Source organism: Oncorhynchus clarkii, unplaced genomic scaffold (assembly GCF_045791955.1).
Source record: "Oncorhynchus clarkii lewisi isolate Uvic-CL-2024 unplaced genomic scaffold, UVic_Ocla_1.0 unplaced_contig_5680_pilon_pilon, whole genome shotgun sequence".
NCBI lineage: Eukaryota > Metazoa > Chordata > Actinopteri > Salmoniformes > Salmonidae > Oncorhynchus > Oncorhynchus clarkii.
In genome coordinates this window covers 76,179-88,555 of record NW_027260990.1, presented here as the reverse complement: position 1 = coordinate 88,555, position 12,377 = coordinate 76,179, and the positions used below count along the sequence as shown (strand labels likewise).

The following is a 12,377-nucleotide window of genomic DNA, read 5'->3' as shown; positions in this document are numbered from 1 at the left end:
AACAGAGAGACAACGTTAATACAACATACACACCTGGAACAGAGAGACAACGTTGAAGTACCTTACTCACAGTGTCTGTTCTGATTGGTGGTTGAAGGGACTCTACTCACAGTGTCTGTTCTGATTGGTGGTTGAAGGGACTCTACTCACAGTGTCTGTTCTGATTGGTGGTTGTTGAAGGGACTCTACTCACAGTGTCTGTTCTGATTGGTGGTGGTTGAAGGGACTCTACTCACGGTGTCTGTTCTGATTGGTGGTTGAAGGGACTCTACTCACAGTGTCTGTTCTGATTGGTGGTTGAAGGGACTCTACTCACAGTGTCTGTTCTGATTGGTGGTTGAAGGGACTCTACTCACAGTGTCTGTTCTGATTGGTGGTTGAAGGGACTCTACTCACAGTGTCTGTTCTGATTGGTGGTTGTTGAAGGGACTCTACTCACAGTATCTGTTCTGATTGGTGGTTGAAGGGACTCTACTCACAGTGTCTGTTCTGATTGGTGGTTGTTGAAGGGACTCTACTCAGTGTCTGTTCTGATTGGTGGTTGTTGAAGGGACTCTACTCACATTGTCTGTTCTGATTGGTGGTTGTTGAAGGGACTCTACTCACAGTGTCTGTTCTGATTGGTGGTTGTTGGGGTTGAAGGGACTCTACTCACAGTGTCTGTTCTGATTGGTGGTTGTTGGGGTTGAAGGGACTCTACTCACAGTGTCTGTTCTGATTGGTGGTTGTTGAAGGGACTCTACTCACAGTGTCTGTTCTGATTGGTGGTTGAAGGGACTCTACTCACAGTGTCTGTTCTGATTGGTGGTTGAAGGGACTCTACTCACAGTGTCTGTTCTGATTGGTGGTTGTTGAAGGGACTCTACTCACAGTATCTGTTCTGATTGGTGGTTGAAGGGACTCTACTCACAGTGTCTGTTCTGATTGGTGGTTGTTGGGGTTGAAGGGACTCTACTCACAGTGTCTGTTCTGATTGGTGGTTGTTGAAGGGACTCTACTCACAGTGTCTGTTCTGATTGGTGGTTGAAGGGACTCTACTCACAGTGTCTGTTCTGATTGGTGGTTGAAGGGACTCTACTCACAGTGTCTGTTCTGATTGGTGGTTGTTGAAGGGACTCTACTCACAGTGTCTGTTCTGATTGGTGGTTGTTGGGGTTGAAGCGGTAGGAGGGAAGTTGTTCTATATCAGCCTTGGTCAGTCCTCTGGGTTTAGCCTCGCCCAGACGCTCTGCTAGGTTCAACAGGGCCTGGAGGTCAGACAGGGGGGGTTAAAGGTCAGAGAAGAGCCTATTGTCCTCCCATCTACCCTAGGCGCTTTCAGCCTTGAGGACATAACAGCATTGGGATTGATAGACACTATCATGTTCTGCATAGTGTACATCTACACACTAATCAACAGGTTTTAATCTGTTTAGCCCACTGAGCTGAAGCCTAGGCATTAGCTATTGGAACTAACACGAGGCTAGATGCTTCAGCCAACACCAGACTGTAGTTCATTAAAACTACCTCCACTACATTAGAGTTGACTAGACCATATAGATGTATAGTTAGCTCTGTGGCTAGCTTACCTCCATTACACTAGACCATATAGATGTATAGTTAGCTCTGTGGCTAGCTTACCTCCACTAGACCATATAGATGTATAGTTAGCTCTGTGGCTAGCTTACCTCCACTAGACCATATAGATGTATAGTTAGCTCTGTGGCTAGCTTACCTCCACTACACTATATCATATAGATGTATAGTGAGCTCTGTGGCTAGCTTACCTCCACTAGACCATATAGATGTATAGTTAGCTCTGTGGCTAGCTTACCTCCACTAGACCATATAGATGTATAGTTAGCTCTGTGGCTAGCTTACCTCCACTAGACCATATAGATGTATAGTTAGCTCTGTGGCTAGCTTACCTCCTCTAGACCATATAGATGTATAGTTAGCTCTGTGGCTAGCTTACCTCCTCTACACTAGACCATATAGATGTAGCTAGCTTACTTCATAGTTCTCTACCTCTCCATCATCCACATCTAACTCTAGACTGATGGTAGGACCGACTGTAGGACCCACTGGAAGCATCGACCTGTGAGACAGGAGAGGGAGAGAGAGGAGAGAGAGAAGAGGGGGAGAGAGGAGATACATTTGAATAAACAAAATGATCACCACGCCTAATATAACATCATACAGTATTATACCATATAAACTAATGATTTATTCCAACGTGTACTGCATACCAGGTGCTGCTACAACAACAAGAGAAGAAGAAGTACTCACAGGAAGTAAGGCAGGAAGCCTGGGTGGTAGGGGGGCGGGGGCACGGTCTGCTGGGAGCGGTAACGACGTCCTGTGATTCGCCGAGGCATGAAGTGGGGGTACGGCTGGGAGAGGGACAGAGGAAGGAACGGTAAGAACCCTTCATAGAGGTGAGGACATGTTGTTCTCCATCTGTGTGTGTGTGTGTGTAACATACTGTTATTGTAACATGTTGTGAAATCTGTTGTATAGTTTTTAAAAATGCATAACTGCCTTAATTCTGCTGGACCCCAGGAAGAGTAGCTGCTACCTTGGCAGGAACTAATGGGGATCCATAATAAACCCCAGGAAGAGTAGCTGCTGCCTTGGCAGGAACTAATGTGGATCCATATTAAACCCCCAGGAAGAGCAGCTGCTGCCTTGACAGGAACTAATGGGGATCCATAATAAACCCCCAGGAAGAGAAGCTGCTGCCTTGGCAGGAACTAATGGGGATCCATAATAAACCCCAGGAAGAGTAGCTGCTGCCTTGGCAGGAACTAATGGGGATCCATAATAAATCCCAGGAAGAGTAGCTGCTGCCTTGGCAGGAACTAATGGGGATCCATAATAAACCCCAGGAAGAGTAGGTGCTGCCTTGGCAGGAACTAATGGGGATCCATAATAAACCCCAGGAAGAGTAGCTGCTGCCTTGGCAGGAACTAATGGGGATCCATAATAAACCCCAGGAAGAGTAGCTGCTGCCTTGGCAGGAACTCATGGGGATCCATAATAAACCCCAGGAAGAGTAGCTGCTGCATTGGCAGGAACTAATGGGGATCCACAATAAACCCCAGGAAGAGTAGCTGCTGCCTTGGCAGGAACTAATGGGGATCCACAATAAACCCCAGGAAGAGTAGCTGCTGCCTTGGCAGGAACTAATGGGGATCCATAATAAACCCCAGGAAGAGTAGCTGCTGCCTTGGCAGGAACTAATGGGGATCCATAATAAACCCCAGGAAGAGTAGCTGCTGCCTTGGCAGGAACTAATGGGGATCCATAATAAACCCCAGGAAGAGTAGCTGCTGCCTTGGCAGGAACTAATGGGGATCCATAATAAACCCCAGGAAGAGTAGCTGCTGCCTTGGCAGGAACTAATGGGGATCCATAATAAACCCCAGGAAGAGCAGCTGCTGCCTTGACAGGAACTAAATGGGGATCCATAATAAATACAAATAATTAGACGAGTGGCCGTGCAAGACAGCCCTTGGGTAGGTGTTTTGATGGCTAGCATGAGGTATGTGCGAACAGATCCTGTGACAGGGAGTCGTGATGAGACAGGAACTGGAGGGGGGCAGGGAGGAAGGGTGAGCGAGGTACTGGGGGTTGGGGGGGGGGCACCTTACCACTCCGAACAGCTCCTGTGACAGGGAGTCGTGATGAGACAGGAACTGGAGGGGGGCAGGGAGGAAGGGTGAGCGAGGTACTGGGGGTTGGGGTGGGGGGGGCGTCTTACCACTCCGAACAGCTCCTGTGACAGGGAGTCGTGATGAGACAGGAACTGGAGGGGTGTGGAGGGGGGCAGGGAGGAAGGGTGGTGTCCTCCATGAGGGTAGTTGAACCCCCCTCCCACAGACAGGTGCTCTCCAAGCAGCTCCACCTCGTTCTCTATCCTCTGCAACGGCTATGACAGGGATACAAAGGGTTATGTAGGGTTTATAAGCATACAAAAAGGGCTATGAAGGGTCATAGGTATACTAAAAGGGCTATGAAGGGTCATAGGCATACAAAAAGGGCTATGAAGGGTCAGGCATATTACAAGGGTTATGAAGGGTCATAGGCATACTAAAAGGGCTATGAAGGGTCATAGGCATACAAAAAGGGCTATGAAGGGTCATAGGCATATTAAAAGGGCAATGACGGGTCATAGGTATATTAAAAGGGCTATGAAGGGTCATAGGCATATTAAAAGGGCTATGAAGGGTCATATGCATACTAAAAGGGCTATGAAGGGTCATAGGTATACATAAGGGGACTATGTGCTGTTACAACTTGTTCTCTAGTCTCAAGGGTTCTCTGGGCCAGGGGGGGGAAGTTTATAATGGACTCTAAAACTGTTATGTCAAGTCACTTTCACTAATGATAATTAAAGTCAAAGTGAGCACATTGTGAATAGAAGGCAATTTAAGATGTGAATATGAGACTTAAAGGGCCTGGACGGCACCACTACCTTAATGGTTAAAGGGCCTGGACGGCACCACTACCCTAATGGTTAACGGGCCTGGACGGCACCACTACCTTAATGGGCCTGGACGGCACCACTACCTTAATGGTTAAAGGGCCTGGACGGCACCACTACCTTAATGGGCCTGGACGGCACCACTACCTTAATGGTTAACGGGCCTGGACGGCACCACTACCTTAATGGTTAAAGGGCCTGGACGGCACCACTACCCTAATGGTTAACGGGCCTGGACGGCACCACTACCTTAATGGTTAAAGGGCCTGGACGGCACCACTACCTTAATGGGCCTGGACGGCACCACTACCTTAATGGTTAATGGGCCTGGACGGCACCACTACCTTAATGGTTAACGGGCCTGGACGGCACCACTACCTTAATGGTTAACGGGCCTGGACGGCACCACTACCTTAATGGTTAACGGGCCTGGGTAGTCCCACAGGGCGGCACACGATTGGCCCAGTGTCGTCCGGGTTAGGGGAGGGTTTGGACAGGGTAGGCCGTCATTGTAAATAAGAATGTATTGAAGAGTCATTACATCTATTGCATGATATTAAAAAACAAACTAGAGTGGGTACTTTGAAAAACAAGGACATTAAAAACAAAACTAGATTGGATCCTTGGAGAAACCGCCATAAATACAACTCCTGATTATAATGAAAATCAAGAGTGATGTGTTTCTTACCGATCTGGACTGTTGTGTCGGGAAGGGAAGGAAGTGTCCAGGTGGAGGGAGGTGAGGGGGGTGGTGAGAGAGGTGGGGAGGGGGGAGGAGGAAAGGAGGATCATTGGAGAGGAGGGAGGGAAAGGAGTAGGGCACAGGTAAATGCTGCACCGAACACGCCCCCAGCATCTGAGAGAGAGAGAGAGAGAGAAAGTGAGGTCTGATTCTACTGTGAATGACAATGACATATCTGCATTTAATTATTTCTGCCACCAGGGGACAGCACACACCAACAAGCATAGCAACGCCATTACACCAGAGGACAGGAAACACCAACAAGCATAGCAACGTCATTACACCAGAGGACAGGAAACACCAACATGCATAGCAACATTATTACACCAGGGGACGGTGGAGTGGAATGATAGCTAGACAGACTGGTACCCAGACTAGAACCAAGGAGTGGAATGATAGCTGACTGGTAACCAGACTAGAACCAAGGAGTGGAATGATAGCTTACTGGTAACCAGACTAGAACCAAGGAGTGGAATGATAGGTAGACAGACTGGTACCCAGACTAGAACCAAGGAGTGGAATGATAGGTAGACAGACTGGTACCCAGACTAGACCAAGGAGTGGAATGATAGCTAACTGGTAACCAGACTAGAACCAAGGAGTGGAATGATAGCTGACTGGTACCAGACTAGACCAAGGAGTGGAATGATAGCTGACTGGTAACCAGACTAGACCAAGGAGTGGAATGATAGCTGACTGGTACCAGACTAGACCAAGGAGTGGAATGATAGCTGACTGATACCAGACTAGAACCAAGGAGTGGAATGATAGCTAGACAGACTGGTACCAGACTAGACCAAGGAGTGGAATGATAGCTAGACAGACTGGTACCAGACTAGACCAAGGAGTGGAATGATAGCTAGACAGACTGGTACCCAGACTAGAACCAAGGAGTGGAATGATAGCTAACTGGTAACCAGACTAGACCAAGGAGTGGAATGATAGCTGACTGGTACCAGACTAGACCAAGGAGTGGAATGATAGCTGACTGGTACCAGACTAGACCAAGGAGTGGAATGATAGCTGACTGATACCAGACTAGACCAAGGAGTGGAATGATAGCTGACTGGTACCAGACTAGACCAAGGAGTGGAATGATAGCTAGACAGACTGGTACCCAGACTAGAACCAAGGAGTGGAATGATAGCTAGACAGACTGGTACCCAGACTAGACCAAGGAGTGGAATGATAGCTAGACAGACTGGTAACCAGACTAGACCAAGGAGTGGAATGATAGGTAGACAGACTGGTACCCAGACTAGAACCAAGGAGTGGAATGATAGCTGACTGGTACCAGACTAGAACCAAGGAGTGGAATGATAGCTAACTGGTAACCAGACTAGACCAAGGAGTGGAATGATAGCTGACTGGTAACCAGACTAGACCAAGGAGTGGAATGATAGGTAGACAGACTGGTACCCAGACTAGAACCAAGGAGTGGAATGATAGCTGACTGGTAACCAGACTAGAACCAAGGAGTGGAATGATAGCTGACTGGTACCAGACTAGACCAAGGAGTGGAATGATAGCTGACTGGTACCAGACTAGACCAAGGAGTGGAATGATAGCTGACTGGTACCAGACTAGACCAAGGAGTGGAATGATAGCTGACTGGTACCAGACTAGACCAAGGAGTGGAATGATAGGTAGACAGACTGGAATGATAGCAGACTGGTACCAGACTAGACCAAGGAGTGGAATGATAGGTAGACAGACTGGAATGATAGCAGACTGGTACCAGACCAGACTAGACTAAGGAGTAGAATGATAGGTAGACAGACTGGAATGATAGCAGACTGGTACCAGACTAGACCAAGGAGTATAATGATAGGTAGACAGACTGGAATGATAGGTAGACAGACTGGAATAATAGCTGACTGGTAACCAGACTAGACATTTGTAGCTGGAATGTTCAAAATGTTGTGGCCTCTTGAACATGACCCAGGAGAACCAATTCAAGGACTGGCGTTAAGACCCAAGGTGGTAGTGTTGTCCTGACGACCACACACACACTACTGTCTCTACTCACAGGATGGTAGTGTTGTCCTGACGACCACACACACACTACTGTCTCTACTCACAGGGTGGTAGTGTTGTACTGAAGACCACACACACACACTACTGTCTCTACTCACAGGGTGGTAGTGTTGTCCTGACGACCACACACACACTACTGTCTCTACTCACAGGGTGGTAGTGTTGTCCTGAAGACCACACACACTACTGTCTCTACTCACAGGGTGGTAGTGTTGTCCTGAAGACCACACACACTACTGTCTCTACTCACAGGGTGGTAGTGTTGTACTGAAGACCACACACACACTACTGTCTCTACTCACAGGGTGGTAGTGTTGTCCTGAAGACCACACACACACTACTGTCTCTACTCACAGGGTGGTAGTGTTGTACTGAAGACCACACACACACTACTGTCTCTACTCACAGGGTGGTAGTGTTGTCCTGTACTGAAGACCACACACACACACACACACACACTACTGTCTCTACTCACAGGGTGGTAGTGTTGTACTGAAGACCACACACACACACACACACACACTACTGTCTCTACTCACAGGGTGGTAGTGTTGTCATGACGACCACACACACACTACTGTCTCTACTCACAGGGTGGTAGTGTTGTCCTGAAGACCACACACACTACTGTCTCTACTCACAGGATGGTAGTGTTGTACTGAAGACCACACACACTACTGTCTCTACTCACAGGGTGGTAGTGTTGTACTGAAGACCACACACACACACACACACACACTACTGTCTCTACTCACAGGGTGGTAGTGTTGTCCTGACGACCACACACACACACACACACACACTACTGTCTCTACTCACAGGGTGGTAGTGTTGTCCTGAAGACCACACACACTACTGTCTCTACTCACAGGATGGTAGTGTTGTACTGAAGACCACACACACTACTGTCTCTACTCACAGGGTGGTAGTGTTGTACTGAAGACCACACACACTACTGTCTCTACTCACAGGGTGGTAGTGTTGTACTGAAGACCACACACACACACACACACACACACTACTGTCTCTACTCACAGGGTGGTAGTGTTGTCCTGACGACCACACACACACACACACACACACACACACACACACTACTGTCTCTACTCACAGGGTGGTAGTGTTGTACTGAAGACCACACACACACACACACTACTGTCTCTACTCACAGGGTGGTAGTGTTGTCCTGAAGACCACACACACTACTGTCTCTACTCACAGGGTGGTAGTGTTGTCCTGAAGACCACACACACACACACACACACACACACTACTGTCTCTTCTCACAGGATGGTAGTGTTGTACTGAAGACCACACACACACTACTTTCTCTACTCACAGGATGGTAGTGTTGTCCTGAAGACCACACACACACACACTACGGTCTCTACTCACAGGGTGGTAGTGTTGTCCTGAAGACCACACACACTACTATCTCTACTCACAGGGTGGTAGTGTTGTCCTGAAGACCACACACACACACACACACACACACTACTGTCTCTTCTCACAGGATGGTAGTGTTGTACTGAAGACCACACACACACTACTTTCTCTACTCACAGGATGGTAGTGTTGTCCTGAAGACCACACACACACACTACGGTCTCTACTCACAGGATGGTAGTGTTGTACTGAAGACCACTCACACTACTATCTCTACTCACAGGGTGGTAGTGTTGTCCTGAAGACCACACACACACACACACACACACACTACTGTCTCTTCTCACAGGATGGTAGTGTTGTACTGAAGACCACACACACACTACTTTCTCTACTCACAGGATGGTAGTGTTGTCCTGAAGACCACACACACACACTACTTTCTCTACTCACAGGGTGGTAGTGTTGTCCTGTACTGAAGACCACACTGCATGCTGGGATCTGTTGTTGAGAGGAACAGACAGGAGGGAGGTGCTGTCCTGTATACAGAGGAGCTACCAGACCATGATGAGAAGGGACAGGAGTCACCGTATAGGAGACTGGGACTGAGGCCTGTTGGAGAGAGAGAGAGAGGGTTAATATATAGGAGACTGGGACTGAGGCCTGTTGGAGAGGGAGAGAGAGGGTTAATATATAGGAGACTGGGACTGGGCCTGTTGGAGAGAGAGAGTTAATATATAGGAGACTGGGACTGGGGCCTGTTGGAGAGAGAGAGAGAGAGTTAATATATAGGAGACTGGGACTGAGGCCTGTTGGAGAGAGAGAGAGAGGGTTAATATATAGGAGACTGGGACTGAGGCCTGTTGGAGAGAGAGAGAGAGGGTTAATATATAGGAGACTGGGACTGAGGCCTGTTGGAGAGAGAGAGTTAATATATAGGAGACTGGGACTGAGGCCTGTTGGAGAGAGAGAGTTAATATATAGGAGACTGGGACTGGGGCCTGTTGGAGAGAGAGAGAGAGAGTTAATATATAGGAGACTGGGACTGAGGCTTGTTGGAGAGAGAGAGAGAGAGAGAGTTAATATATAGGAGACTGGGACTGAGGCCTGTTGGAGAGAGAGAGAGAGGGTTAATATATAGGAGACTGGGACTGAGGCCTGTTGGAGAGAGAGAGAGAGAGAGAGAGAGAGAGAGAGTTAATATATAGGAGACTGGGACTGAAGCCTGTTGGAGAGAGAGAGTTAATATATAGGAGACTGGGACTGAGGCCTGTTGGAGAGAGAGAGAGAGAGGGTTAATATATAGGAGACTGGGACTGAGGCCTGTTGGAGAGAGAGAGAGAGGGTTAATATATAGGAGACTGGGACTGAGGCCTGTTGGAGAGAGAGAGAGAGGGTTAATATATAGGAGACTGGGACTGAGGCCTGTTGGAGAGAGAGAGAGAGAGAGAGAGAGAGAGTTAATATATAGGAGACTGGGACTGAGGCCTGTTGGAGAGAGAGAGAGAGGGTTAATATATAGGAGACTGGGACTGGGCCTGTTGGAGAGAGAGAGAGAGGGTTAATATATAGGAGACTGGGACTGAGGCCTGTTGGAGAGAGAGAGAGAGGGTTAATATATAGGAGACTGGGACTGAGGCCTGTTGGAGAGAGAGAGAGAGGGTTAATATATAGGAGACTGGGACTGAGGCCTGTTGGAGAGAGAGAGAGAGAGAGAGAGAGGGTTAATATATAGGAGACTGGGACTGAGGCCTGTTGGAGAGAGAGGGTTAATATATAGGAGACTGGGACTGAGGCCTGTTGGGGAGAGAGAGAGTTAATATATAGGAGACTGGGACTGAGGCCTGTTGGAGAGAGAGAGAGAGGGTTAATATATAGGAGACTGGGACTGAGGCCTGTTGGAGAGAGAGAGTTAATATATAGGAGACTGGGACTGAGGCCTGTTGGAGAGAGAGAGAGAGAGAGAGAGAGAGAGTTAATATATAGGAGACTGGGACTGGGCCTGTTGGAGAGAGAGAGAGAGGGTTAATATATAGGAGACTGGGACTGAGGCCTGTTGGAGAGAGAGAGAGAGGGTTAATATATAGGAGACTGGGACTGAGGCCTGTTGGAGAGAGAGAGTTAATATATTAATTTTAAAAATAGTTTTCATTTAACTAGGAAAGTCAGTTAAGAACAAATTCTTATTTACAATGACGGCCAAACCCGGACAACGCTGGGCCAATTGTGCGCCACCCTATGGGACCTCTCACCATTACAATAACCAGGGAGGTTAGCATTTTATATCATAACCCCCCCAAGACATGCTAACCTCTCACCATCACAATAACCAGGAAAGTTAGCATTTTATATCATGCCATGCTAACCTCTCACCATTATAATAACCAGGGAGGTTAGCATTTTATATCATAACCCTCAACACAGGTCCCCTCCTCCCTCCTCCCCCCCCCCCCCCCAGTCTAACCTGTTAATATAGATCCCCTCCTCCCTCCCTCTCCCAGTCTAACCTGTTAATATAGATCCCCTCCTCCCTCCCTCTCCCAGTCTAACCTGTTAATATAGATCCCCTCCTCCCTCCCTCTCCCAGTCTAACCTGTTAATATAGGCCCCCTCCTCCCTCCCTCTCCTAGTCTAACCTGTTAATATAGGCCCCCTCCTCCCTCCCTCTCCCAGTCTAACCTGTTAATATAGGCCCCCTCCTCCCTCCCTCTCCCAGTCTAACCTGTTAATATAGGCCCCCTCCTCCCTCTCCCAGTCTAACCTGTTCATGAAGGTCCATGACCATGGCTCCTTGCTGCTGTGTGTGGTGGTGAGCTGCTTGATGAGAATGATGGACAGCGGGGTGCAGTAACCGTGGAGACAGGGCAGGGGGGTGGAACGCTCGAGGCTCCTCCACGCCCCCACCGGCAGGGGCTGGGGGCTGGCCGTAGGGGGGGGGAGGGGGGTGAGAGTAGCTCTGGTGGGGGTGAGGGTAGTGGTGGCGGTAGCTTTGGTCCTGGGGGTCCAGTCGGATGGAGGAGGGAGGAGGGGAGGGGTGGTGGGGAGGAGGAGGGGGGAGGTGACGGGGGGTGCGGGAGAGACGGCCACGCTGGCGACGCGCTGGAGGACTGGAAGAAAGGAGGGAGGAGAGAAGTCTTCATCATTCTGATAAGTATAATACATCAACACAATATGTCATCACCATAGATACAATCATCATCATCATCATCTTCTTACTGGTCAATATTGACTAGAGCTCAGCATTCCTGACTGACTGGCTGGTTGGCTAACTGACTGGCTGGCTAACTGACTGGCTGGCTAACTGACTGGCTGGCTAACTGACTGGCTAACTGTCTGACTGGCTGGCCGACTAACTAACAAACAAACAAAGTAACCAAGCTAAAGAGCACAGTACCAGGTGAGGTAAGTCTCTTACCTGTGTCTGTGTCTGACAGGTGTATGGCAGCGCTCCTGGTGGTAATGGGGGTGGGGGTTAGGGGGAGGTCTGCGACTGTGGGGCAGCTCCCACGGCCTCATTGGTGGAGAGGGGTTGGAGGGTGGGGCCACCGTGGAGAGATCCAGCACTGATTGGCCAGATAGTCTCTGACGCTTTGGACTGGGGCTGTCCTCATTCTGTTGGAAGGGATGGGAAGAAAATGGAGAGGAGGAGGGCGAGAGCGAGAAGGAGGGCGAGAGCGAGGAGGAGAGCGAGGAGGATGGGGGAGAGCGAGGAGGGGGGGAGAGCGAGGAGGGGGGGAGAGCGAGGAG

At 49.0% G+C, this 12,377-nt stretch overlaps 1 protein-coding gene across 2 annotated transcripts in view; it reads right to left on the bottom strand.

Moving 5' to 3' along the window:
- Positions 1-12,377, bottom strand: part of LOC139402820 (E3 ubiquitin-protein ligase RNF38-like) — a 43,677-nt gene that overhangs the window by 3,597 nt on the left and 27,703 nt on the right. Inside the window, exons 4-11 of one of the 2 annotated variants that reach the window (XM_071146746.1) lie at positions 12,046-12,242; positions 11,392-11,737; positions 9,084-9,242; positions 5,154-5,321; positions 3,743-3,910; positions 2,269-2,372; positions 1,993-2,077; positions 1,126-1,247 (exon numbers count right to left, since the gene is read on the bottom strand). In XM_071146746.1, the coding sequence (XP_071002847.1) occupies positions 1,126-1,247; positions 1,993-2,077; positions 2,269-2,372; positions 3,743-3,910; positions 5,154-5,321; positions 9,084-9,242; positions 11,392-11,737; positions 12,046-12,242 (1,349 nt within the window). The remainder of the gene's footprint in view (positions 1-1,125; positions 1,248-1,992; positions 2,078-2,268; positions 2,373-3,742; positions 3,911-5,153; positions 5,322-9,083; positions 9,243-11,391; positions 11,738-12,045; positions 12,243-12,377) is intronic. The other variant, XM_071146747.1, reaches the window with a different exon arrangement.